This window comes from Malaclemys terrapin, chromosome 11 (genome assembly GCF_027887155.1).
Source record: "Malaclemys terrapin pileata isolate rMalTer1 chromosome 11, rMalTer1.hap1, whole genome shotgun sequence".
NCBI lineage: Eukaryota > Metazoa > Chordata > Testudines > Emydidae > Malaclemys > Malaclemys terrapin.
Genome location: NC_071515.1, coordinates 28,984,366 through 29,012,007, shown reverse-complemented (window position 1 = coordinate 29,012,007; position 27,642 = coordinate 28,984,366). Strand labels below are relative to the sequence as shown.

Sequence of the window (27,642 nt, the reverse complement as noted above, 5' to 3'; positions counted from 1 at the left end):
TAAAATGAACCAAGCAAACGTTGCTAGCTGAAAAATATTTTTATTTAAAAGCTTGACACAGCATAGTATGTCGAGTGCACTGTACATGAAATTGATATATTTCCAAAACCTGAAATTGTTGAAAAAAATAAATGAAGCAGAGGATAAAATAGTATACAAGCCTTCGTTAAGGGAGGAAGGATGCTCTAATGGTAAAGACACAGGCCTGGGGCTTAGGAGATCTGGGTTCTGCTCTCACAAAGACTTAGTGTGTGACCTTGGGATGTCACTTTCAACTCTCACAGTGCTCCTCTAAAATGGGGATAGTACCAACCTATCTCACTGGCACTCCTGTGAGATAGGAGTGCCAGAGGATAAATTCCAGTGTTTTGTAAAGTGCTCAGAAACCAAGTGGGAGATTGGGGGGGGGTTGTTTATAAGTACATAGATAAACATTCATAAATCCTCAAAGTTCATGATCGTAGCGATATTTGGAGGCTTTAAAGGTTTGTTTTAATGTTCTTTGTGAGCTAGTCATTAAAACATTTGTGTGTATCTCAGGCTGCTGTTGCTCTTCTCCCCTGGGAGTGCGGGGCAAGGTGTTTGAAGCAGCCACCCTCCTTGATCATCTACTGAAAAATATTGAGAAAACAGGTAAAGTGCAGGAAAAATTCAACTGTATTGTATTGTTTTTTTTTCCCTGCAGTGAACATATTAATGTTAATAGTGAGCTATGTGAGTATATGCTTATGGAGGTGCAGGCAGTCCCTGTACATCACCTTGTGGCTCAGTTTGGTACTGCAGCAGTGCCCCCTCCTTCATTTCCCCTGATTGGGGGGGCCATAGGTTTGCTTTAACACCCGGAGGGGAGCTAACACACACTAACAACATAAAGTTCTCTTTTATCAAGGCTTCAGGACAGGAGTAATTCAATTAAAACCCGCCCATAAGGTCCTCACCTCAGAACCTGTTTCAACTTCAAAATTTAAATCCATAAACAAAGCCTCTAGTTAAGCTCCAGGACACCGACTAGCCTGAGAGAAAACAACCAACGCCTGCTATCACATGCACAGTTTCTACTTCCCTCTCTCTTGCTCAGTTTCTTTTCTGTTTATCTAGCCCAGCCCTAGGGTGGAGCAGGGTCTCCTTGATTACACCCCAGGCGGTCCTAGCTGTAGGTTCCAGCCTGTCCCTTAAAGGGGTAGTACATTTCTTCACAAGGATAATATATTCATGTGTGGGGGCATCACCACCAATCTATTAGCTGCTTTGTTTCATAAAGCTCAAGGGGGTTGCCTGGATTTAAACTGGGACAAGATATGTCGCTTAAAAAAAAAAAAAAAATCATGATTGTGAACCTTCAGCTACCTGAGCACTGTGGCTGAAAATCCTTTACTTGCTTCAGTATGGTGCAGAGAGCCTGAAATGTGTCATACTATGTTGCCTTTCCTTGACGAGCCAGATATTTATAACAATACATTTCAAGTACTTAGCTTCAACTATGCAAGTGTAACATAAACCTCCTCCAGCCATTGTGCTCGAGGAGAGATCCACCCCTCTGCAACGCAGCCAAAGAATTTGGACTTTATCCACCTCTCCTGTGGTTCTGACCACTGTTTGGTGAATGTATCTACTACTGTGATGGGTTTATCTTGCTAGTAGTAGAAAGCACCAAAGCAAGCCCAATATGATGCCGTGACTGGGATGGAGAGATGTGGCCGTGAATCTAGCAGAGTCCTCCCCCAGTATTTTATTGGTGACAATTACAGACTTGTTCGATAGAGCCCTCTTGCTGCTAACATAATCATGGTCCCAGTTTGGTTTATAAATTTTAATAAGTAGGGCTTATCTTCTCTCACACACCCGCTGTATGGCTATAGAATGAGCTTGGCTTCCTGAATGAGTGAGATGGTCTAATGGTGTTTAATTAGGTGTTAGGCTTCTCTTTACTGAAAAACAGAAAAATTCTCATTTTAAAATTTTAATTTAAACTCTAGAGCCTCCTGGAGTCTCCCTATAATTCTCTCTGGGAAGTGCTAATATAAAGGCAAGCTCTGATGACTTTTCAGTGTAAGGAGGCACCCATGTATATGGTAAGCTGTTTCTTTTTAGCACTGTTTTATGCTATTTGGGTCCCATCTCGTGTCTCCCACTGAGACATCTCCAAGCATGTTCACCAGCAAAGGGAAACTTTCCTTTTGAGTGTGCCCACAGAGTCAGCCTGGCTTCAAACCCAGCGCAGCCTGTTCTGCGGAGCGACACCTTTTAGAAAGAGGTGAATGTTGGAATGGGACAGTTCCTGGAGGGTTTGGAGTGGCAGTTGGGGGGAGAAATGATGGCCCCCGTTCTCCTACAAAGAGATACTTAGTGGGATTAATGGGAAGCAGTGTGTATATGAAAAGTGAGGGGTAAGGGTCACAGTCTGAAGGACAACAGAGAGGGAGATCCCATTTGTACAAGGGTAAGGAGAGGATAGACACCCACAGAAGGAATCTATTCTCATATGGATGTTGGCAGTTGACTGTAATTATTTTCTTGCCAGGGTAAGATCCTCACCTCCTGAGGTAAACCCTGGAGAAGGCCACGCAGTCAGGAGATCTCCAGTAGGATCTATCCAGTACTTCCTCCCTGCTTGTGGTCCTGGGGGCAAGGTTTCTTCCCAATCATGAAATGAGCTGCAGGACCCACTGCCAAAGCTGGTGGATTCCCAGGACACCAGGGCCACTTATGGGTGCTCTGTACCGCATAGCTTCAGCTTCTCCCTGGCCATCCTTACCCCAGGTACCTGCACCGACGGAGACTCCTTGGAGCAGCTAATACAGTCCCAGGCTACATGGCCTTTACTGAGCACACTTGTGGGGCTGGAATGGTGGGGTTTTGGTTTGGGGTTTTGTTAGTTGTGGGGGAAGATTGAGGCTGAAAGGAAGAATAAGAATACACTGGGGAAAACACATTTCCCTCTGCAGTTCCCAGAGGAGGAGATGGAGAACTGGATCAGGTGGAGGGCCTTTGGCACAGGGGGCCACAATGAAGAGGGCAGAGATGGGTGGGAGAGGAAACAAAGATGGTGGGGGCTAGGTGTGTGGCTTGGCTAGCGTAGAAAGGCCAAGGGAAGAGCAATGAAACAGAGGAGCACAGTTGTGCAGGGCTCTCAAGGAGAGGGTGAGGAACTTAAAACTCATGGAAGGTGAGATGGAGGGATCAGGGCAGTAAGCAAGACACTTTAGGAAAGGAGATCAAAGGAATTTATTAGCAGATAGAGCACTTAGTAAAAGTGCATCATAAATGACTTCCTCTTCATCTGACACTCCCAGCACTGAGGGCATGGAGAGAGAACAGACCTCTATAGAGGCAGTCTCTTCAAGGGAGTTGAGGTACAGTAGTGGGACAAGTTTGCACTGCTGCTGCCTGGTACCTGCCCTGTAAATAAACAGGTGAGGTAACAAAATACCAACTACATGAACGTAACATTCACTTAAGAAACCAAGCAACTTACTACTGTTTTGAACAGTGAAGCCGGAATAAATCCTTCAAAGAATCTTGGTTGCCCTCTACAGCCAAGTCAGAAGTAGGGTTCTCTGAAACAGCATGCATTTAGCCTAGGTAGCCTTCCTTTCCAACTTGATTTCATTTTCTTTCCTTCCAGGGGATTTTCCAAATGGTTCAGAATAATCCAATACTGTTGGAGTATGAAACATTTTCACTTTCGTTTTGTTCCTGCATTTCATCATCATCTTCATAATCATCCTCCTGAATGGAATTAGCTAGTCGGTTCTGCTCTGGCTCTGGCTCTATGCTAAAGAGCTGCTGTTCCAAGAAGGAGCCTCCAATGCCATATAGCTCATCATATGCGTTCACTTCTGCAGGTGACACGTGGGGAGATCCCAAAATAAAGTTTGCAAATCTGCCAGATTTAAAAAGGGGAAAGGATCAGGCAGGAAGAAAACCAAATACACAGAATGCTGCCAATTAAAGCTGACTTGGAGCAGAGACCTGCATGTTTTGGGTATGTGTATAGACAGCATTCAAAGCAGGAATCATGCCCCCATGGCATGCTGGAGTTTAAGCCTGAGCTAAGGATTCACACACACGAGAGGGTAAATTGTAAAGGGCAGCATCCAGTACTGAACTCTGTCACCTCAGTTAGCTGTTTTCCTTCGTCAACCTCCTTTCAAATGTTTTCAGTTTTTGCTTCATGCTTTAATTAAGTAATTTTGGTTCCTTAGAGAGCGAGTAGGGCATAATGACTGAGCCAGGCACATCTGACCTGTGTTTCCAGCTCTTACTGCTCATGGTGTAGACCTATGTAGGTCACTTGCCTTCTCTCAGTTTCAGTTTCTCAATTAGCAAAGTGAGGCTAATAATACTTTTTTCCCAAGAATGTTATGAGGATTCATTAATGTCTGTGCAGAACTTGAGAGAGAACCCCTGTAACTTACATAGCCCTTTATTTGAATTCAAGAAGTGCTGATACTCTATTCCTGACAGAAACAAGTGCAAGAGCTCAACATCCAGGAATTCCTGCACAACAGCCTCGCATACAGCCAGGCCCTGTAGACTCTGCAGCAACTGGGCCTAAACCCTGCAGCAGGATCCCTGCTCTCTATGGTGCTCTGCTGTGACAGGCTGGAATTTCTGCAGCAGCTCCAGGTAAACTCCAAAATGGAGGATTCACTGAATAAAACAGGAAAACAAATAGTACAGTAATATTCTGTGTACTACTTGAGAGCTTATATTCCATTTATTTGACACTGGCCCATGCATTTTGACATGCTGCCAATATTACTTTGATAAAAGACAGCTGCACTGCAGAAGTCAGAGGGGATGCTGGAGTTTTTTGGAAAGTGGGGGACTTTTGGTGAGGGGTTGTAAGAAAAGCACATTAGCGAAACAGCTCTGTTACAGTGATGACAAGTTAAATAGTTAATGTTAATATTCATATCATTGTCATTATATTTCTGAGCTAAAACTTCAATGAGTTGAAGAGGGCTGTTCACTCTTCTTACAAATGTACTTCAGACTCAGGCAGACATCATTGCTTTGGTTTCATTTGTAGGTTTTCTTTGTTACCACAAGAGGAAGAAATATAATTATTCTTTAATGAAAGCTTAGCGACACAGTCAACTTACGAATCAGACTTCTGCCAGACTTTTTTTTACATACTATTGTTACAAATAATTCCTGAGAATAACTAAAAGTGACTGGAGAAAAATATCTCCTTGCTTTGTTTACTTTGTGCATTTGGCGGCATGTTGCACATAACCAGTTAGTTTCCCCTCTGCTTGGTATGGGTTTTTCCATGGTAATAAGCGAGACAGACATTTTTGAAAACTACAAAAACCTGACTACAGAAAGTGTCATGGGAAGCCAAGTGCAGGTGCAGTTCCCATTCCCGAAACTCCTTTGAACTCAGTTTTGATAACACATTAAATTCCAAGCTGATGGTGCTTTAAATTCTGAAGCACAATTCAGGGGCACGGGTGAGTTCTGTGGCTGCATAATACCTAGAGCCCTGCTGCTAATATTTTACAGTTCTAATTTTGGTTTTCGGATAAGCATGTTGGAATTCTGGGTCTTATGTCCCTAACTCCTCTGGCTGCCAGTCCCCATTTTATATGGCCTCTCCTTTATAGCCCACCATCTAGGGTGACCAGACAGCAAATGTGAAAAATCGGGACAGGGTGTGGGGGGTAATAGGAGCCTATATAAGAAAAAGACCCAAAAATCGGGACTGTCCCTATAAAATCGGGACATCTGGTCACCCTACCACCATCATTCTTCTAATTTGCTAGCGGTGTCTCTGTTGAACTTCCAGACACAGTCTCTCCATCCACTCAGATTCCCAGGGGCAGAGCATGCTATTTCCACAGCACTCCTAGTCCTATTTCAGGGCATGTCTACAATAAAAACTATATTAGATCCTCACTCCCACTCTGCCCCCTTTATAGCCACTGCAGTAATTACTGTGGTGGTTCATGTCCACACAACCCTCCTTCAGTTCGTGGAGTGCTTCCACTGACCTAAGAGGGGCGGTGTGGGGAGCTGAGAGCCTGGTCTCTCAGCTCCACTTGCTGCTCCCCTCCAGGAGCCCAGCTGCCCCACAGGCTCCTGGCTCCCTGCCAGCTCTCTTCTCCCCTCCCCGCTCTCTGTTCCCTGCTCACTGCCCCCCAGCTCCCGCCTCCAAGCTGGCAGCCTCATGGGCTTCCAGCACGGAGGTGGAAGCCTCAGATCAGCCAGGCTCCCAGCCAGGAGCCCGGGGGCAGCTCAGCTCCAAGCAGAGAGCCTGGAGAATGACTGCCAACAGCCAATGCAAGTAACACAGTGTCTACATGGACACTGCGTCGTCCTAACTACACTGACATAAGCTCTCCTATGCCTCTCATGGAGGTGGAGTTGTTATGTTGGTGTAGTAGGGCACTTACATCGGTGGGCGCAAGGCTATAAGGTGGATAGAAAGCTGGCTAGATCATCAGGCTCAACGGATAGTGATCAATGGCTCCATGTTTAGTTGGCAGCCGGTATCAAGTGGAGTGCCCTAATGGTTGTTGGTCTTGGGGCCGGTTTTGTTCAATATCTTAATGATCTGAAGGATGGCGTGAATTGCACCCTCAGCAAGTTTGCAGATGACACTAAACTGGGAGGAGTGGTAGATACGCTGCAGGGTGGGGATAGGATACAGAGGGATCTAGACAAATGAGAGGATTGGGCCAAAAGAAATCTGATGAGGTTCAACAAGGACAAGTGCAGAGTCCTGCACTTAGGACGGAAGAATCCCATGCACTGTTACAGACTAGGGACTGAATGGCTAGGAAGCAGTTCTGCAGAAAAGGACCTAGTGGTTACAGTGGACGAGAAGCTGGATATGAGTCAGTAGTGTGCCTTTGTTGCCAAGAAGACTAACGGCATTTTGGGCTGTATAAGTAGGAGCATTGCCAGCAGATCGAGGGACATGATCATTCCCCTCTATTTGGCATTGGTGAGGCCTCATCTGGAGTACTGTGTCCAGTTTTGGGCTCCACACTACAAGGATATGGAAAAAATGGAAAGAGTCCAGCAGAGGGCAACAAAAATGATTAGGGGGCTGGAGCACATGATTTATGAGGAGCGGCTGAGGGAACTGGGATTATTTAGTCTGCAGAAGAGAAGAATGAGGGGGGATTTGACAGCTGCTTTCAACTACCTGAAAGGGGGCTCCGAAGGGGATGGATCTAGACTGTTCTCAGTGGTACCAGATGACAGAACAAGGAGTAATGGTCTCAAGTTTCAGTGGGGGAGGTTTAGGTTGGATATTAGGAAAGAACTTTTTCACTAGGAGGGTGGTGAAGCACTGGAATGGGTTACCTAGGGAGGTGGTGGAATCTCCTTCCTTAGAGGTTTTTAAGGTCAGGCTTGACAAAGCCCTGACTGGGATGATTTAGTTGGGGATTAGGTCCTGCTTTGAGCAGGGGATTGGACTAGATGACCTCCTGAGGTCCCTGATATTCTATGATTCTATGTAGTGTGTACACTGACATAGTTAGGTCAACATAAGCTGCCTTATGTCGACCTGTGTCATGTAGACCAGTGCTCAGCCTATGGAAAAAGATACATTGGCTGTCACTCCAACTGGTTTATGTTTGGTAATGCAGAAACTTATGATTATAAGGCCAGATCCTGCCAGCATTTGGGGTGAGATCCTCACTCCCACCCTGCCCCCTTTACACCATGTACAAGACTGGGAAGCAGTGTAGAAGGATCCTAAGAGCTCCATACCCAGCCAGGGGATGATTCCCACCAAAGCAGGCACTGTGGGGACAGCCATCCAGCTGCTTTCTGAGGACCCCTTTGCAAGCCCCAATGTAGGAGGCATACCAGGAGCAGGAATGGGAGGATTCTATCAGGGACAGGGCTACAGGCATCACTGCAGAGATTCTAGGCTGCCATAACTTAGAGAGGCTCCCAGGTCTGTCTAAATTAGCTGAGAGGACCCAGCAGCCCAGAACCAGAAGGGCACAGAGGTCCCTTCAAGCCACCTTAGCCCTTTAAGCTGCAAGATCTGTGCCCTGGGACACCAACAGGACTATTCACGTGAACAAAGTTACATGTTTGATTGAGTGTTGGCAGGATCAGGCCTATAAATTATGCAGCTTTAAGGAGTATTTGGCTCTTCTGTGTAACAGTGCCTATAAAATACATTCAGTTTTAAGAGATGAGTCTTTCTTACTTTTTAGGGGACTGGAGTTTGGACACGGCTAACCAGGATGAGAAATCTGGACTCCTGCAGAATGAGCGTAGCTCATCTAAGGCTTTCACAGTCTCTGTTTCCCCCTGCTCCCTGTATTCTTCTTCAGTAAGAAGCCGAAACACTAGTTTTTTTGATTTAAAAAAATTCTTGATTTTTCTAAAACAAAATGAAACACAATTCATATTTCCAAATCTATCGCACATGTTACAAATACATTGCTCCCCACATCACTATGACCTTTTCTTTCTTTCTGGCATATACTATTAAGGGAACAGCATAACATCATCTTGCCTTTCCATGAGGGAGAGACAAATAGCTACTTTAAAAGTCCAACATAATGAGCCTGATTTTCATTCCCAAGGTCCATGTATATTTGCCTGCCTCGTTTGAGTCAGATCCAAAGTCACTGAAGTCAATGCAAAGTCCCACTGACTTTCAAAAGGTCCTTTATATACACCGAGAACCCTGATGGAAACTAATAAATGGATGCTTATCTAGCCATTTGCAGGTGCAACAGGGATTTGCACATGCAAAACAGGCACACAGGGACGATGGGGCTGAAAATCAGGCCCAGTGTGCGCTTGGAACTTTGCAGATGAACAGTGCTCTTAAAATCTTTTGCAAATTGTTCATATTGTTTACTTGCGCCTTAAAATTACACAGCTGAGTAGTTTGGGACAAAAATATTTATAATCTGATGTAGCTGTTATGATGCTGCATAGTAATTTATAATGTATTTAGATATCACTTAGACAGTCTGCTGTGTTCTGTTCCCTTCTATTGACTGCTTTCCATTTTTGTTGTTGTGGTAACTTTGGAGTTAAGCCGAGCAAGGGCTGGATGCCCATAAACAGAGTTTAAGCTCTATATGAATGTACCTGCGCTAGCCAGCTGTGTTTGACTTACTCCCTCGAGACAATGGGAAATGGATTAAGGCTCTTGTTTGTCATTGTTCGTGTGGTAAGGGTCAAATCCTGATGCCACTGAAGTCAGTGACAAAGCTCCCAGTGGGCTCAATGGGACCAGGTTCTAGAGCTTACTAGGAGAGCAGATTATCAGCAGTATGTGCAGATGGCTACTAAACTGAATTATGCAGCTTGCTTCCTCTGTGAACATTTTTATCAAACCGTCAAGGTTTGGGTTTGTTCTGTAGAATTAAGTAACAAACAAATAACTTTAAAATATACTGTTTGTAAAACTCATCAAAAACTTCCTTTCTGAAAGAGATTTTTCGTATTATATTGTATGTGCTACCCCTCTCTTGGCTCTGCAGGAGCAGTCAAAACAAAAACTGAAATCATGCCAGGGGTCAGCACAGAAACAAAGACACTTTGACATGTCGGAGTATATACTGACGGTAAGGTATATTCTGGCTACATTCAGCACTGGTTTAAACTGGTACTTCTCCCATTGACTTCAGAGGGAGCTGAGCACCACTTACAGCAGATAAATGTTCTTACAGGATGCTGTTTAAAGCAGGTTGTTCTTTTCAGCTGGGGTGGAAAAATCTGTGTTTGTCAAATGACAAGTTGTGCTAAAAAACCCCAAACCCACCACTTATCCAAGCTTCTAGGGGAAGGCAAAGAAATATTAAAATGGTTTTTAAAAACCAAGCGGTGGTAAAGCATAGAAAATATAAGTAATAATTAAGTTGCTGTGGTTTGTTGTAAAGCCAGCTTCAGTCTTTGACTTCCCATAGGCTCCTTAGTTCAGTGTAACAGGTGGGACTGCCTTTAGAATCATCATTTGTGTGTTACTGTTGACATGATAAAATATATTTTAAATTCACAGGACAATAGCAAACAGAAGCTTGTTCCCATGTGGCTACACTGCATATACAGGAAAGCCAAAAACAGGATTGAAAAGTGTTCCAAACTACGGTCTCCATCCTGGAAGCAGCTCCAGATGGGTGGACCCCAGCTCCAGCACACAGCCCCACTTCTATAGAGTGGGCTCCATGCAGGTCCAGGTTTCTGCCCCTATTGAGCTCAGTATAGTGTTGGGGCCTGGTAAGAGTAAATAAGGACGTCTGGGGTGAAAACCTGGGTCTATTGAAGTCACTAGCAAACTCCCATTGACTTCAATAGGGGTAGGAGTTCACCCCTGAACTCTACCCTTGACAGTGATGACCAATTAACCTACAGTTTTATCAGAGTATCCTAATGTCAATATCTCATGGCATCTTGTGGTAAGTGTTTTGGCCCATAGGAATCTGCAGGTAACTCTTGTTAAAAATCAAAGTCCTGTCAGACCTATTAAACCATGATGTTGTCACTGCAGTCTAGCCAATCAATCAAATGAAAAGCCATCAGTTACCAGATGCTGCAGAAAAGCTGTTCAATTTGTATTTATGAAGGTTATAGTCACAGTTCTCTATACAGCAAGATCCATGCTTAAAACTCCTGCATTGAGAATTATTAAATTCTTATGCATTGGGGTTTCGAGCCTTGTCTCTAATGTAAGTATTCATTAGATAAGAATATGTACTAGGATTAGTAACTGACAGATAATTGTCATTTTATGTGGGTTTTATTATTAACCTTTTAATATTACCTTATAATACAGTGACTTATACGTTCAGAAAATGGATACCAACCTGCCCACAAAGCAGACCATGCCAAGGGGATAGCACAGGACTTTTGAACAGAGGATGATAGCTATTACTGCATATGCAACCTGTGGGATGGTGACACCAAAATAAATCAAGACAAAGGCTATTAATTGTAATGTCCATGTCAAGAGGGTTATGCTTCGCTCATTGGTAAGTGGTCCATGCTTGTAACAAACCACAAAGCTGATAAATCCAACAGTCAGAAAATACCCTGTGAAAGCAGAAAAAAATGCCATATATAGAATGACACAAAGGATTAACTTTAATAATAGACTGACAGCTTACAACTGCCACACAGCAAATCTCACTGTTACTCCTCATGCTGTCTACTATGTACTTTGGGAACATGAGGGGCCTGATATTTAAAATACATATGCAAAAAAATGCATACAGTGGCACACTGGACTTGAGTATGTAATTATGATGACTGCATATGCAAACTGTGTATCTGCATGTGCAGATGGCAAGTTAAAGGCATAACTGGCTATCTATGTGCCGAAATATCCTATATGTTTGTTTGTTCAGATTTAAATCGTAACTTACAATGCTTATCCAAGGCGGTAGGCATTCTAAAACACCATTAGCAATACAATTACATGTCAGAATTTAATGGTTATTAAAATGATCAGTTTAATTCACCTGTATGTGCAATTGCAGGAATGGTGTGCAATTGCATTGTTGAAAGGTCCTAATTATACCTCAATACTTGTGTAAACATATGCATGGATTAGGCTCCATACTAACAATAAGTCAGTATTTATTTTCAAATAAAATGTTGGAAATGAAGCTGATAGGCTTGCAAATACAGTATGTGTATCAAATTAATCTCACTCATGCTAAAAGCATGTGGGCAAGCCATGGTTCCCCTCCTAACTGGTGAAGAGTGAATGCTGAAAGGTCTGGAGCTTCAGTTTGGATAAGCATCCAAAGAAGTCCATTCTTATTCAACACTGTACTTTTTGGTTTCAGCCATGCTGGCAATTCTGCAAGAACAATTTTTCTCACTGTACTTTTCCCTGTGTGCTTCGGGGGTGCCACCAAAGCAAAGGTGAGTGAACATAAAAAAAAATTGAAAAACGATATCGTATTCAACTGAGTCAAAAGCAGTTCGTGAATATTAACAGGCACAGAGCATAAGGGGCTGGCATAGTGGCCTAAGAGCAGTGCTCTGTACTGCGAGAGCAAAGGGGGAGAACCAAGTTACGAGCTTGTATCCCAATCTCTCTCCCCCTAGGCCAGCAGGGGGCATGAGAATTCCTTATTCCTATATTAGTAAATGCTTTAAGAATAAGTGCACCCTAGCTGCACCTCCAGGTGCCAGAGATGCTTGCTGTGCTCAGGGAAGATAGCACTGTTTCTACCATTACCACTGTCTGATGGGGCTAACTCCAGGGAGGATGGCTTTAGCTGATAATAGAGGCTGCACAGTTGTATTGACCAAGGAAGATGCTGAGGAAATGTGCTGAAGCAATAGGTTCCCCAGCCCCCTTGGCAACTCCCCCTTTCCAGGCAGCACAACCCCCACTCCAAGCTCCAGACAAGAGAGGAGATGGTAGCGGTCTTCTCCCACAACCACCTCCCTCTTTGCTTCCATGGTGGGTGTGAAATGGAAATGACTGGAAACATAAGATGGGCAAAACGTTCCCTCTTCTTCATGCCTCTACAAACCAACATCAAACTCCCTATTTAAGGATCTAATGAGAATAAATGCTCATTTGAATGGATTAGGAGCATTCAGAATCCTCCCACACCTCACATTCATGAGAGAAAAATATTAATCAGATGCAATTCTTACAAACTGTTTGTTCTGACCTCTTAACAAAAACCTGTCCGCTGTACATTTCTGCTCATTCTCTTACCCAGTAAGTAGTTTCTATATTCAGACCACAGCCACTTCATTTCCCCTTTCAAACAGTAAATAAAGTAGAGAGAGGACATCCAGAAGCCACTCATTAAAATCCCAAAGGTGCTGTGCTGGGAGTAAAAGAAAATAGTTAGTAAACCAGCTAGCTTGTGGTTTATTATTTATATGATGGTAGCATCCAGAGGTCCCAATCAGGATTGGGCCACAGTGGGCTAGGGATTTCACAAACATACAGGTAAACGCACTATCTGTACTGTAGAGCTTATGAGCTGATTCGCTTGTTAACCCTGCTATATCCTGCTCTGAAGTCTCAAGATAAGTGAGGTGAAGAGGAGCCACTGCATGGGATTTTTGTCCAAACTTCTTGAAGCTGTATATTACAATAATAATAATTAATACTTAACTCTGACATGTTTTATAGAGACCAAGGCATTGGGGGAGTGGGGGGAAGGGTGGCATAAGATTCAGCCCTGCCTTTGTGAGACAATTTTGCTACTGGATATGAAAAATAAAGTCAAAGTTACAACTGCCACAAAAATTATGGTTTCATTTTGACTGATTTGTTGACTTACGACATAAGCAAACTGACCTCAAAGACTAAAATCACACCCCTGTAATTATGGTTTCAGAATAAATGCTCGTCATTGTACATCAGCAAATGTAACTGTTTATTTCAGACTTTGGAGGGCAGTCTATCTAGGGCCTAATTCTGATCTTAGGTACACTGGTTTTACACTGAAGTAAACCCCCATTAAAGTCAATGGAGTTATTCTGTCATAAAACCAATGAGAGATCAGAATCTGGCTCTAGACTTGCTATTTGCTATTTTGTTTTCATGGTACACCTACCTTTGGAATAAATCTTTTAAGTGTCAACAGGATAAAGACTAGCGTAGCAAGAACACCCAATGCCACTCCAGCACAGTAATAGAACATAGCACTCCTGTTAGGGAACAGCAAGGTGGGGAACACTGTAAAAATCTTTTATTGAGTTGCAACTGGTTTGGAAGTAGAAAGTGTAATGCTGTACTTAATCACAGAGATTTTCAGCTCTGGCTTCATCTGCTTTGCACTGCGGAGGCAGAACGAGGCAACCAGAAAACTCCCATAAAGAGGCAGCTGAGAATTCCCTGACAGAGAGGAATCTTTGGGTGTCACAGATGGCTGTAGGTTGCCTGCTCGTCCCAAACCCCTGTGTTAGGGTGGCAAGAGGTTTGTGGGAGGGTGGGGGGGCAGTGCATGGCATTCCAGCTGGTCCCTGAATGGTGCCCAAATGACCTTGTGGGATGGGGGCAGCTGGCAAAACTTAGAGCTGCTCTTAAGTTACACAAGGGTCACATTAGGTCCCAGCCAGCTCCTCTGCTGCACTGAGTGTGAACTCAAGGGAGCTGAGGATCTAGTACTCTTTAAAAAACAAACAGCATTAGATTACTAGAGTTGTGAGAATTAAAAATAATCTCATTGCCTTTTCCCTATTTCAGCTTTTATTTACTTTTCCATATCGCAAAATCTCAACAGTGAAAACATCTCCTCAGTTCCACTTTTGTTTATCATGTTTCTAGTCAATTTCATTTTCTTGTCCACAATGCTGTAATTTTTGGATTGCATGAATATTTTTATTTTACTTTTTAAAAAACGTTTTGATGGAAATAAAAAGAAAATGTAGAAACTCTCTTGGTTTTGTAAACTTATTTTTACAAAATCCAAAGGTTTGATAAAATTTGACCTAATCTGTTTAAAATTTGGTGATTCGCAAATTTTAGAAGTGGAACAGAACTTTTGAGATGAGTCACAAATGAACTGACTGTACGATGCCAAACTCCACATGAAACAAAATGACTGCAAATATCTTCCTTGCTACACTACACAAAATATGAGGGCTAGTTTGTGCTCTTTAATGTGCAGCCATGAGTACAGGGTGAGGTGGAGGCGGGGAGCAGTAGAGACTGTGAGGCCCAGATGACCTCATTGGACACACAGTTCCTCCCTAAGATTCCCACATTCTGGGGATGGGAAATTTGCAACCTCCCTTTATGCGGCATCCCCCAGGCTTCATTGGTTCATTGGGAGGGAGGTGATGGCTCTACTTACTCTTTGCTCACTTGCTCATAGGGAGAATCCCAGGTGCAGTCCTTGTACACCCACAAGTGCTAGGAGCCATGATCTGGGAAGCCCTAACACAGCCATGCAAGTGAAAAATCTTTACATTACATCTCTCCTCTTCATGGCTACGTTATTATGATAGTTTACATACATTTTTCTTATTTCATTTTTTAAAAAACAAACAGTTGCTTGGGATCATTGAGCTATACAAATAAATAGAGAAGACAATGCATGAATAGGAACACACCAAGAATGCAATGACTCTGGAAAGAATACCAAGATAAAGGGGCTAATACTTACCTACTCAAGGCGTTTGCAAAATGGAACAGAAAAACACCAGCTACGAACAAAAGGATGAGTTTCCTATCCACCACTGAAAATCCAAAAAACAGCATTTTAGGCTAATACATCTGGGTGATTTTAATTGTACAAACATTATCAGACCAGTCTCAGCTGTTCCATTACAGTAACTTACAACTCAGAATGCACTATTCAAGCAATAATGTTGGCAATATTATCCAGCCCATTCATTGGATGAATGGAAAGCCTCACTCTACTTACTGTTCCGTTGTACACTCACGGTGTAGGGTACTTTCTTGTAGGGTTGGACTGTGAAACACACATTCTCTCCATATTGGTTTATGTTTATGACAGTTTCTTTAGATGCCTCTGATTGCCAAATGATTTGAACAATACACTTGAAAAATGCAAAAATAGTTTCTGAATTATGACAATTGCTTTCAGCTGTGATAGGCACAAACTTGAACATTTCTGTGCTGTTAATTTTCACCTGTAAACAGAGCAAAACAAAACATACATAGTAGGAACTCTGATCGATAGGTATCTTTCAAAAACACTCCCAGTATTTGAACATAACATAGGGAGAAATAACAGAGCAGAAGCCTAGGGAATAATAATCCCACTGCAGTCTCTTAAATCAGATACCTAGTCCTACTGTACTTAATGATTCATATACAGCCTCACTGGAGTCAGTGGGCCCCCAGGTGGGTGCATGGTTCCATTTGACGAACCAGATCCTAAGGTTACAATTCCATCATGGGCACTGTGATGCTACAGATGTTTGACACACTACTAACATTGACTGCCCACATTTTCTCTGGCAGATGCCCAGGCTCACTTTTCTCATAGGCTATGAACCCACTGTTCCTGAATCTTCTTGTGGATAAGGATGCTAACTGCACATTAGATGTTAAGGGAGAACAAAAATGGAAATTGTCAGAAAGCAAAAGAGAGTGCGACAAAAACTGAATAAAAAATCCAGCCCTCTTCTCTTCAAGAAGGACTGAGCTGTAACACTGATCTTCTCTACCTTCTGAACAGGAAAAGTCCTCCTGATGCTTAAATTGTGAACTAATGAGCTCGGGCATCTGAAATAATGGATGCCCAACGACAAGGAGAAGCATTATCTCATCTAATAAGACAGGCTTCTTTATTGAAATGCAAAGAGTGATCTGCTGGGGAAAATCTTAGCTGCCCACTTTTAAGCATTTACATCAAGAAACTGTCCCAGTTCCTGGATGTGATCACTGCCTAAAGTCTGCCACCGCTCATCAAAATGACCATACACATTGTATCTGCCTGGAGAAAAACGTTCTGGGCAGGGATGAAGAGGAATCTCCAGTTCCTTACACCTGGAGGTGAAGTGAAACTGTTTCTTTCCCCACCTGGGGAGTCAACTACTCAGAAGAGCCAAGGAGAAGATCCTGAATTTGCTCCTTTGCACAGGGGTTAAAGAGGTGTTCTAAGCTTCTAAGTAGTTGAGACTTAGTACTTTGCAGCCCAAGGTGAATATCTTACAAGGTGCACCCTTGCCACTTCTGTCAGTATTGGAAATATGCATCTGATATTATGTAGCCTTGTTCTTATTTTGCTGTCAAAAAGTCATCATATAACATCCAATACACAAACACAGTTGTGTTGACAATTCTCTGCCTCTCAGCAAAGAAATAAAGCCCCCCATCTGTGCAACAAATAAGAGACATCAAACTGCCAAGACATCAAACTGCAACCCTCGGACTGATTTCATACTGCGATGCACCTGATATCTTATATCTTGATCAGATTGGTTGCTGGGAAAACATGTAACATATTAAAAATCTGAAGCAAGCTCCAAACACAGAATCTTACCTGAAGAGCTGACCAAATATATTTTAAGTGCATTGTTCCATTTTGCATATAACAGTAACAATCTGCATCTGCTTTTTGGATGACGTCCATTTCCTTCAAATGGCTACAGTTTTTATCTAACGAAAGAAAAACACTAAATGAAGTGCATTTCAAAGTGTGGGCATATGTTCACTTCCTCCATTCATGCTTTTGTTGTATTGTAGTTTGATATTCCAGCAGCCATAAGCAATTTGCAAAAAGTCTGACACAAAAAACCTGCTATAGGATAATATTTTCAGAAGCTCTGAAATGACTTAGTAGCCCAATCTGAAAATTCAAACCTGGCCTAGGCACTTAGAAGCTTAAGTCCCAATGATTTTCAATGGGATTTAGGTGCCTACATCACTTTGGAACATTCTGTCTCTAGCCTGTTTTGGCTTTTTACTACATTTAGAAAAAAATGGTTTTTGTGCTAGTATTTTGATAGCATTGGGATAAAGTCCATGAGCCAAATTCACTATTGGTATAAGTGGGTGTAACTCCAGTGCTTAAACCAATGGTGAATTTGACTGTCGAAGTCTAATGAGGAAAACAGGCTTTCAATGTTAAAATAGTCATTTACCACATGATATTGCTGCTGATTTGAAGAAGTTTTAACATCATAACCTATTTGAAGTGGAGAAATGGTGTAATTTTGTTATTTTTAAGTAGTATATTAAAATATGTAATCAAATTATTTCTCCTACATGTTCTGAACGTTAACATAATTTTCAGTGATAACACCTTGTGGTGAGGGTAATTAGCTGTCTCTAGCAGTCCTAATGGCATTGGCAACTTGTCTAATCAATCATTTCCATTGTCTTGCTTCATGGAAATTTTAGAGACTCCCTACTGCTTTCAAGATTAGATACATACCTCACAGTATAAATATCCCTAACTGATTTGTGGGGCGAATTTTCAAGAGCGTACATGCAAACCTGCACACACACACACACACACACACAAACTGCCCTACAGTGTATCACCTCAAGATTCCAGGAACATAATTAAAGAGCAGAATAAAGAAACATAATACAGCTGTTAACTCAGAGAAGAAGTTGGTCCACTGAAGAGAAAACTAGGTATGAATGTAACAACTATCTGAATAATCCAGGACAGAATGTTGTCAAACACTGAGGATAGCAAAGGGAGTTCCTGTGCAGACTAGGGGCTAGTCTACACTTGCAAAGCTAAAGCGGCAGCGCTTTAACATGGTTTGTGTGCTCACAGTGCAGCACTGGGAGAGAGCTCTCCAAGAGCTCTAAAAAACCACCTCAAGGAGAGGCACAGCTCCCAGCGCTGGTGCACTGTTTACACTGGTGCTTTACAGCGCTGAAACTAGCTGTGCTCAGGGGGGTGTTTTTTCACAACCCTGAGCGAGAAAGTTGCAGTGCTGTAAATTGCCAGTGTAGACAAGCCCTTAATTTAGTCAACTCAAAGAAATGCTGTTTGTAGGTAAAATCGATCTTTCTAGATGAGAAAGTTGCACCAGTTTAATTTAAATTGTGCTTTAAACTGATTTAGTTAAACCGATGCAAATTCCTGTCTGGACACACTTATCTGAGTTTAATAAGCCACTCTGAAACTTAACTAAGGCTACGTCTTCGCTACGGGGGTGGGGGAGTTGATTTAAGATACGCAAATTCAGCTACGCGAATAGCATAGCTGAATTCGACGTATCCGAGCCGACTTACCCCGCTGTGAGGACGGCGGCAAATCGACCTCCGCGGCTCCCCCGTCGACGGCGCTTACACCTACCTGCGCTGGTGGAGTACAAGCGTCGATTCGGGGATCAATTGTCGCGTCCCGACAAGACGCGATAATTCGATCCCCAAGAGATCGATTTCTACCCGCCGATTCAGGCGGGTAGTGAAGACGTAGCCTAAGACTTGTCCACCCAAGGGTTTGCACTGGTTTAACTAAATCGGTTTAAATCCACACTTTAGATTAAACTGGTGAAACTTTCTTCTGCAGCCAAGCCCTTTGACTAGTTAACTCTCACCCACATTGAAGCCAACAGAAGCTGGAAACTCTCAGGCCAGGACTGAATATGGTCCATGGATTGACTGGCAATCCCAATCCTTGAGTACAGCAGTTTAGCGCCTCACTCATCAAGATATCAGCATCAACAGCTTGAGATGGAGATGAAGGACTACTCCTTCAGAACATAAGAATGGCCATACTGGGTCAGACCAAAGTTTCATCTAGCCCAGTATCCTGTCTTCCGACAGTGGCTAATGCCAAGTGCCCCAGAGGGAATGAACAGAACAGGTAATCATCAAGTGATCCAACAGAGACTAGGAACTCCGTCCCTGCCCATCCTGGCTAATAGCCATTGATGGACCTATCCTCCATGAACTTATCTAATTCCTTTTTTGAACCATGTTATAGTCTTGGCCTGCACAACATCCTCTGGCAAGGAGTTCCACAGATTGTGCGTTGTGTGAAAAAATACTTCCTTTTGTATGTTTTAAACCTATTTATTTCATTTGGTGACCCCTAGTTCTTGTGTTATGAGGAGTGAATAACATTTCCTTCTTTACTTTCTCCACATCAGTCATGATTTTATAGACCTGTATCATATACACCCTTGGTTGTCTCTTTTCCAAGCTGAAAAGTCCCAGTCTTATTAATCTCTTCTCATATGGAAGCTGTTCCATACCCCTAATCATTTTTGTTGCCCTTTTCTGAACCTTTTCTAATTCCAATATATCTTTTTTGAGATGGGGCGACCACATCTGCACACAGTATTCAAGATGTGGGCGTACCATGGATTTACATAGAGGCAATATGATATTTTCTGTCTTATTATCTATCCCTGTCTTAATTATTCCCAACATTCTGTCCTTCTAATGAATTGCTTCTTAACTGCAACAGATTAGCATCTGAAGTTGCAATGGACAAAAGATTTGGGAGCCCATGGAGGGGTAAAGTTAGGTACCCTTCACCTGGAGCCCTATGAACAGGGAGAAGGTGTTTGCTCTGAGTCCACAGGGAAAGGATGTTTGCCTGGAGCCTGCGGAGGAGTAGATCCCAGAGCCCATGGAGTAGTAAAGTTAGGTGCCTTTCGCCTGGAGCCCTACGAACTGGGTAAAGGTGGGTGCCCCTAGAGTGTGTAAGTAACAAAGAATTTTGTGCGGGTAGCAATTAGGCCAACCAGTAATGTACAGCAAAGGAGCACTCTTTGACACTCACCTGGCATAGCCCCTGCTTAATTGTGAATCGGGCCAGCCCCAGTGTTTATCAGGTAGAAATCCTAAATGGAAAAAATGGGAAACCCTGGCAGAAATGGTTTCATTCCTCACAGCTCAAAGAATAGAAGAGTAAACCACCTGACCCACAAGGAATAGTATAACTGTCTTCTCCATCCTGCCAGCCACCCTTCTTGGCTAGCAAGAAGGAACGGGTTGGGGCCGTTGGAAAATATGTATCGGGTGGGCTTGGCAGTGCCTACTGCAATGTTGAGACAGGAAAAGGCCAGAGAAATCCTCGACTTATTATGGCCACCCTCACGTAAGTCACTGCTTTATGTTCACACTGCAATATTGGTCCCAGACTCTCCCACTATATATGGGGGGAGTGTGGGAGTTTGTTCTCTCTTCTCTGCCCCCTCACAGGTCCTGAACACGAGCCATGACATCCCACTGTTGCACCAGCACTCTGCTGTTCATAAGTGTCTGGAGTCTGATGCTGTCCAGGCTCTATGCTGAACCTGTGATCCCTCTGAGCCTCTGGAGGTGCTTGCCAGCTGGAGCCCAGGAAGTAAAATTGCCGTACCACATGCATGGATTCTATGGGAATGGAAGCAACCCCCTGGCCCTGCAGCGTTTCTACCAGTTCTACGCTGTTGGCAACTCCTCCGGTTGCCCCTGGGAAAACATTGCCAATTGCACACAGAGTGCCCCGGGGAGTCACTCAAGTTTTGTTATGAAGCTAAGACCACCCCAGACTCCATCCCATTCTTCTGTAAGCCACTGTGGTCTCGAAAGAGACGTACACTATCAAATGCAACCAGTAACCGCCTCCCAGGTGGCGAAAGGTGCAGGATAGTCATGGTTTCCTCCGCAATTTGGGGAGCAACCATGCCCCTACGTGTCATCATTGTCGTCAGAATCCAGACCTGACTTGATTCAACAAGGTCCCCCAGACTGGGTAGTTCCATTAAAGGGCACACATTGTGACAAGCTCATGCCAACAATTTGGGCACGTTGCCATTTCGGAGGGATTCCATGAGCCCAGATTGTACAGAATGGAATTGGGCCAACAACAAAAAAAAGTTTTAAATTTTGACCCTCTGATCACAAACCTCACTCCCCTCTGACATTTAAGAGCCCCAATTTCAGGACCCCATGTGTTAAAATTGGATCAAGAACATTTGGTTCCTAAACTTCAGACTTCTCTGAAGGAGGTTCAAATCCACTTAAAAGGCATGAATATCTCTCACATAGCACCTGTATGCGCTCCCTTGATTGGAAACAGCCATAAGGGCTGGGATGAATGTGGCAAGGGGCTGACCATGTAAATAGAGTAAAAAGGGAATTAAGTGATTGGATTGCACCTGTAGGAACAGGAATCTCTTTAGTTGATGCCGCAAATATAAAAGTTCTGACTAATAAACTATCATATGCCACCGAAAATATAGAAAAGATGGGAACCCCATTAACAGCATCTTTGAAACAGTTAAGTGAGGAACAGCAGTTAATAAGTAAAGTATTTCCTGGGTGGAAAAGACTCATGAAAAAAATGAAGAGTTAATGTCTGGTGTACAGTCCCTCCAGAATAATGTCTCATTGACCTCAGCGTGTGAGCAAACTCAGGCTCTCACCCAGAACATAATCATGGGAATGATTCGGCAAGCCATAGCAGGACAAATTCCCATGGAGGCAATCAACTTGATTCAGCCCCATGTAACGGAGGAAGAATTAATCCTTCGGCCCTGGTGGAGACTATTAATGCTTTGTACAATCACCACCAGCAAAGCTTGCAGTTATTCTGAGGAGTAATCCACCCAGTAGTAGTAGTCCCACTGGGATTACAGATTATTGATAACTCACTAATGTACTCCAGAGATCCTAACAATTGGGCCTAGCAGCAAGATAATGTCTGGAACACAGTAAATGTAAAGGGGTGTAGGAGAAAAGAAGGTTTGGGCGATATCTGTGAAGACCAAACACTGGAGGAACATGATGAAGGCTTCTTCCCACAACCTGGGAATAGGTCTCACTTTTCCTTCGATGTTATCCAGGAAGAGGGGTCTGTTATTATGTGTTGATAAAGCATGTGTGTGTGTAAGAACGAAATGTAATATTGTATTGCTTAATGGACATTGGATTCAACCCATGGTGCCTTACATTAATCGCTCTTTCTGTGATGTAACCACTATTGTTAGTTGTGATATTAAGCCTATCCTGAGCTTTACAAGGAGGTTTCCCCCATTTCACTGGGAATGGGTCTCACTGCCATTAAGGGACTATTAACTCATCCCTCCTTACAAATTGAGCTGCAGAAGCTCCGAACTTTGGGGGAGAATGGCAAACTCGAGATTCAGTACTACAACCAGGAGATCTGTAGGCTAGCAGCTACAGTTAAAAACACAGGCCATCACTTCTGGTGGGACACTTTGCTTGGGTGGAGCCCCAGTGCAACAGGTCTTTTAAATATCATGCTTCACCCTATTGTGGTGATAGTCAGTTTCCAAATTATACTAGCAATTGATCTAGTTCTACTCATTTGCTGGATCCAGTGACTGATGCAGCGGCTGCAATGGATTGAAGATCAGATCACAGAGAAAGGATGTGATGGGGATACTCGCTTGTCGCAAGCACCCCATCAACCGGGGGACTTCATCTTCTCCTGACGGATCGTGCTGGGGGCTCTGCCTGTCTCCAGTACTCTGGACCCTCAGCTACCCCCACCACCTGGGACCCTGATTGATTCAAACTTCATGGAATGGTGAGAACCCAGCTCTCTCTCTCTCTGTATAGCCTTCTGACCCTGACTTGTGTGATCAGTTATAGTTTTCTAAACCTGACTTTTATAATCAAGATTGTTAGATTTAATATTATAACCGTTTTGCTTGTTTGGCTCCCCTATGGTTATTCATGATTAAGCTGGTTGCTTCTCTCTCTCCCCCCACTCCCTTGGGTGTGTTTTGGTTTCCTCATTTGCTCTGCAGCAATGCTCCTCGTACCTAAGCTAAAAGATCCCTGCAGCACCCAAAAATACTGTGGGGTTTGCTCATCAAGTAGATTACTACCAGAACAACTGTAATGTGAAAGTGGGGATAAGGACGTGCTGAACCTGGAACATATAAGGGTGGCAGCTTGCTCGATCCAGTCTGCTGAATCCAGGGGCATATGAGGGGGACAGATTGAAAGTGCTGCTCGACCCAGCCTGCTCAGGTGTGCTCTATTCCGGTGCGGTGCCCAAGGCATATGAGGGTGACAGCTTGGAGGTGCTGCTCGACCCAGTTACTGAGTCCAGGGACATATAAGGGGTCAGCTTGGGAGTGCTGATTAACCTGGTCCTCTCAGACACGCTCTGTTAATGTGTGTGTGTATATTTATCTCATTCTGGGGCTGGAAGAACCCAGCCCTGGGGAACCGAGGTCCTGCAGAATAGCTCCATTGGGAGGGAACTTGCAGCAGGGAGAAGTAGAGCTCCGTATGAGAACACCAGTGACACAAGCAGTACCTTGATAGAAGTACAGAACCCTCCCCCAATCCCAGAAGAGTATCCCTAATAAATGAGCATTCCCCAAAGTAATGGACAAAGCTGGTAACAGATTTGGGGGCTGGAGAGAATGGTCACTACCTGTCCATATACAAACCTATAAACCAAACCCTTCTGGGTCATGAAAGAGTGAATATGGCTCTTTAGTCTGGCCAGAACATTTGAACTATTTAATGAAGAACTAGGGGGGATGGACGAATAAAGGATGACATTGGAAAAGGGAATCACAAAGGCATCCATCTGGCTCGATAGAGGATCCTAGTACTTGCTACATTATCTGGGGAATTTGTTACTTGCTGGTGTCAAAAACAGGTTCATGGATGGGCACCATCACTGGCTAAAAGTTAGGTGAACCTAGTAGTAAGGGAACTCCATTCTCTTAGTGGGACTTCACCTCAGCTTAGACTGTCTGCAGGTAATTTATCTTCCCTGCTAGGTAACAGGTTCTTAGGGCAGGGAGATTTCTGCCTGCCCAGGCAAAAGTAATTTGGATTCCTTCCAGAAGCAAGAGCTGAGGGTGCTGCCCTATTTGTAAAGTGATTACAATAAACTGTCTATTCAGATTAGAACTGGTTTCCCTGCTAGTTATTCCCAGAGAGCTAGTAGATGTTTTCTTATCAGTACCACCCTAAGCATTAACATATCAATATGCATGTTCTCTCTGAAGAAAACCACCCGACCCAAGCCATCCTCCACTTCAAGGATGCCCTCAACTCCATGTGAGTGACATCTGGGGTAACTATAAACCAACTGAGTTCCAAGAGGAAGATCCCTTTGAACAAGTGACTTCACTATCAGGAGAAACAAGACTTAACCTGAGGTAAGGAAGGGAAGGCAACTGTCTAAATGTGAGAGATTACGAGCTATGGAGAGAATCAGGATCAACTATAGAATCCTAAAACAAAACCAAGGGCAGAGACCTTCAGTGCAAGAAATAAGGAAACAAGCAGGTAAAATGCCTCTTGAACTATGCATCAGTGCTGCAACTGGAATCTCAATAGTCCCTCTGACTTTCATTGTCCTCTCTGATGAAAGCTACCCTCTGCCTCAGCTATCATGAACCAGACTACAGGGAGAACGGAAGGGACACCATCACCTTAAAAATCACACTTCTGTGTGAACTGGTTTTATCTACTATTACAAGAAAGACCTTGGTTTATTGCAACTGAAACAGATGAGGGGGCAAGTATTTTTCTTTATTTTTTCCAGGGTGTTTACTTTGTGCATTTGACAGCATTTTATTTATAGGAATTTTCATGGTTTTCCCTGTTCAATCAGTTAATAGTCAGCTGCCCCTTTGTGTTTAAGTGGGCTTCTTACACAGCAACAAGGGAGAGAAAATATTGTTAAATATAGGAAAGTGTGATTGTAAAATCACAAAAATAGACATGGAATTCTGGGACAAGTGTGGTATCTGCAACTGTTTTAACTCTTTTTATTTAATTGGCTAGATTTCAGTAGACAGTTTCCCTTGAAATCCTGTCTCAGGAACAGTAGGCTCTTTGATTCATTCATTACAGGTTCCAAAAAGTTCCAGTGTCTTGCGTATAGCAAATTGAGTGTTCAGAAAGGAGGAGCTAGCAATGAGTCAAGTAAGGAAGTACTGCATTTTCCTGATTCTTTAAATGCTGCCACTATCAGCACCCATTTTATGGGAGCTGTTGTATGAACAGTGGCAGTCTACCATGCAGCTCACCTAGGCAGAATCAAATAGATTCATAGATTCCGAGGCCAGAAGGCACCACTGTGATCATCTAATCTGACCTCCTGTACAACACAAGCCAGAGAACTTCCCCAAAATAATTCCTAGAGCGGATCTTATGGTAAAACACCCAATCTTGATTTAAAAATTGTCAGTGAGGGAGAATCCACCACAACCCTTGGGAAATTGTTCCAATGGTTAAGTACTTTCATTGTCAAAAATGTACGCCTTATTTTCCATTTGAATTTTTCTAACTTCACCTACCAGTCATTGGCTTGTTTTATACCTTTCTCTGCTAGACTGAAGAGCCCATTCTTAAATATTTTCCCCACATGTAGCTTATACCACACTACTATTATCTCTTGAAGTTCTGTGAGACTAGGAATTCCTCAAAAGTCACAGCAAAGATGGTTGAGTAGGTAGGCTGTATATTGAACTTCTTGGCTGGGGCTGGGGGGTTAAGACAAATAGATGTAACCATTTCAGGCTGGGAATGGGATATCTATTGTTCTAATTCAGAAATATAATAGAAAAATATTGATTCTAAGAGATTTGTAGGCTTCAGGCCTCTGGATCTTTCTACAGGGCAATGCTATTTTAGGTAGAAGTGGAAATTTAACTCTAGGATATTCCTCTCGGCCAATACTGACTGGAGGCAATCTGCTTCCACTACCTTTGAAACTCTAGAAGGGGTAGCATTGTTAGTCTGGATCTGTAAAAAGCAACAGAGAGTCTTGTGGCACCTTAAAGACTAACAGATGTATTGGAGCATCTGTTAGTCTTTAAGGTGCCACAGGACTCTTTGTTGCTTTTTACAGTTGCACTGGTTTGGTCAAAACTGTGTAATTGGTTCAATGGTGAAAATGGAAATAAGTTGGCTAGGGTGCATCTAAGGGCAGATAAAAAGTATGATGCTCAGAGAGCTAAGAGTGGAGAGGAGACTCCATTATTACATTTTACTTACAGAACTGCCCATCTTTCCTTTTCGACAATGTGTGTCTTTACTTTTGAAGAATGACTATACTGACGAAGTGAAACACCGAGCGCGTGTTGTGTTTCGTTTCATAAAACCTTTGTGGATTGGGGGAGGGGTGTCACCAAAATCCTGCTTCACGTGGATTTTTATACAGAAACTAAGTTTCTCTCGCAGCTTTTGTCCTGGGTACGTCCCAGCCACCTTTGCGGAACCTCAGAGCTCAAACCCCGCGTACGCCCGGGACCCCCGCTTCCTGATCAGGCAATAACATGAAGCGGCCAAACGGCCAGCTCCGCGGGGCTTGCGGGTTCGCGCTCCCGGGAGAGGCGAGAGACCAGAGCCTGGGGCTTTGCAGAACCCCCGTCGGCCCGGCGGCGGCTCCGCCAAGCGCCGAGCCCCGCTGGGATGTCTGAAACCCCCGCCCCAGGCGTTACCTGCTCCCGCCGCCGCCCCGCTCGCCCTGGCCAGCGAGAGGAGGAAGAGGAGCCGCAGCGGGGAGCCCGCGGGCTGCATTGGCCCCGCAGCCGTTTGAAGCGGCGCGTCGGAAGGTGGAGCCGGCAGCCGAGACGCCACGAGCCCGGGCCGATGGATGGGCCGGCGCCGCGGGGGCCGACGCTCCGTCTGGCTGCGGAGAATGGCGGCCGCGGGAGGCCGGGCCGAGGCGATCGGCTGGCTGGGTCTGGAAGGGGCGGCCCCGCCTCTGGGGCGGGCAGGGAGCTGGGGAGGCCCTGGCGGGGCCCCCGGCCGCGGGAGCTGGGCGGCTGCTTGGGCGCCCCGTCCCCTGGAAGCTGCCTCAGCGGCAGATCGCGCTCCCGCTGTTCCGCGGCGGGGACCCAGTGTCCCCGGGGAGCCTCTGAGCGGGGCGGTCTCTGCAGCTGCTGTGGATGGGAAACGTTTAAACCTTTGCGCCGCCCATTAGTGGCCCAGACGGTGCTTGGGGTCCCTCCAGAGCCGGCTCAGGCTGGGCTGGGGTGTGAGTGGTCGCGCTGGATTCTCCCCCGCTGTTCACCTGAGGTTTTGGTCACACCCAAACCAGAAGATAGGGCGCTGATGGCCTTGGATCTGGCTGGGGTTGGCATTTTTGGTTGTATTCCTGGAGGTTTCATTACATGACAGTCTTTAATTAAAAATGAATCTTTAATTCTTGGAGACTCCAGGACAATTCTGAAGGGTTGACAACCCTAGATCAGCCCTGGAAACACATCCCAATATCCAGGGCTGGCTCCAGCTTTTTTGCTGCCCCAAGCGGCGAAGAGAGAGAGAGAGAGAAAGAAAAAAAAAGCTGC

The 27,642-nt window shown here is 44.1% G+C and overlaps 1 protein-coding gene across 3 annotated transcripts; it reads right to left on the bottom strand.

Annotated features, from left to right (window-relative positions):
• Positions 1-24: 24 nt before the first annotated feature.
• Positions 25-27,011, bottom strand: NEMP2 (nuclear envelope integral membrane protein 2). Of its 3 annotated transcripts, XR_008446681.1 has the most exons (10): positions 26,791-27,011; positions 16,929-17,044; positions 15,342-15,570; positions 15,081-15,153; positions 13,527-13,620; positions 12,674-12,788; positions 10,800-11,025; positions 8,183-8,359; positions 3,476-3,883; positions 25-611 (listed from the first exon to the last, which is right to left on the bottom strand). XR_008446681.1 is itself a non-coding variant. In XM_054044386.1 (9 exons), the coding sequence occupies exons 1-9, from the start codon at positions 26,867-26,869 to the stop codon at positions 3,643-3,645; spliced, it is 1,350 nt and encodes a 449-aa protein (XP_053900361.1). In that variant the 5' UTR covers positions 26,870-27,011; the 3' UTR covers positions 25-3,642. The 3 variants fall into 3 exon arrangements, 2 of the variants coding, with proteins under 2 accessions (XP_053900361.1, XP_053900362.1); XM_054044386.1 differs by having other exon boundaries at positions 25-3,883; XM_054044387.1 differs by lacking the exon at positions 8,183-8,359 and having other exon boundaries at positions 25-3,883.
• Positions 27,012-27,642: the final 631 nt, after the last annotated feature.

Excerpts from the sequence above, each read along its gene's own strand:
- NEMP2 (XM_054044386.1), bottom strand. The coding sequence starts at position 26,869 with ATGCAGCCCGCGGGCTCCCCGCTGCGGCTCCTCTTCCTCCTCTCGCTG. Across the intron at positions 15,571-16,928 it reads ATATTTGGTCAGCTCTTCAG|GTGAAAATTAACAGCACAGA; the intron begins GTAAGATTCTGT and ends CTCTGTTTACAG. Across the intron at positions 11,026-12,673 it reads ATATAGAAACTACTTACTGG|GGTATTTTCTGACTGTTGGA; the intron begins GTAAGAGAATGA and ends CTGCTTTCACAG.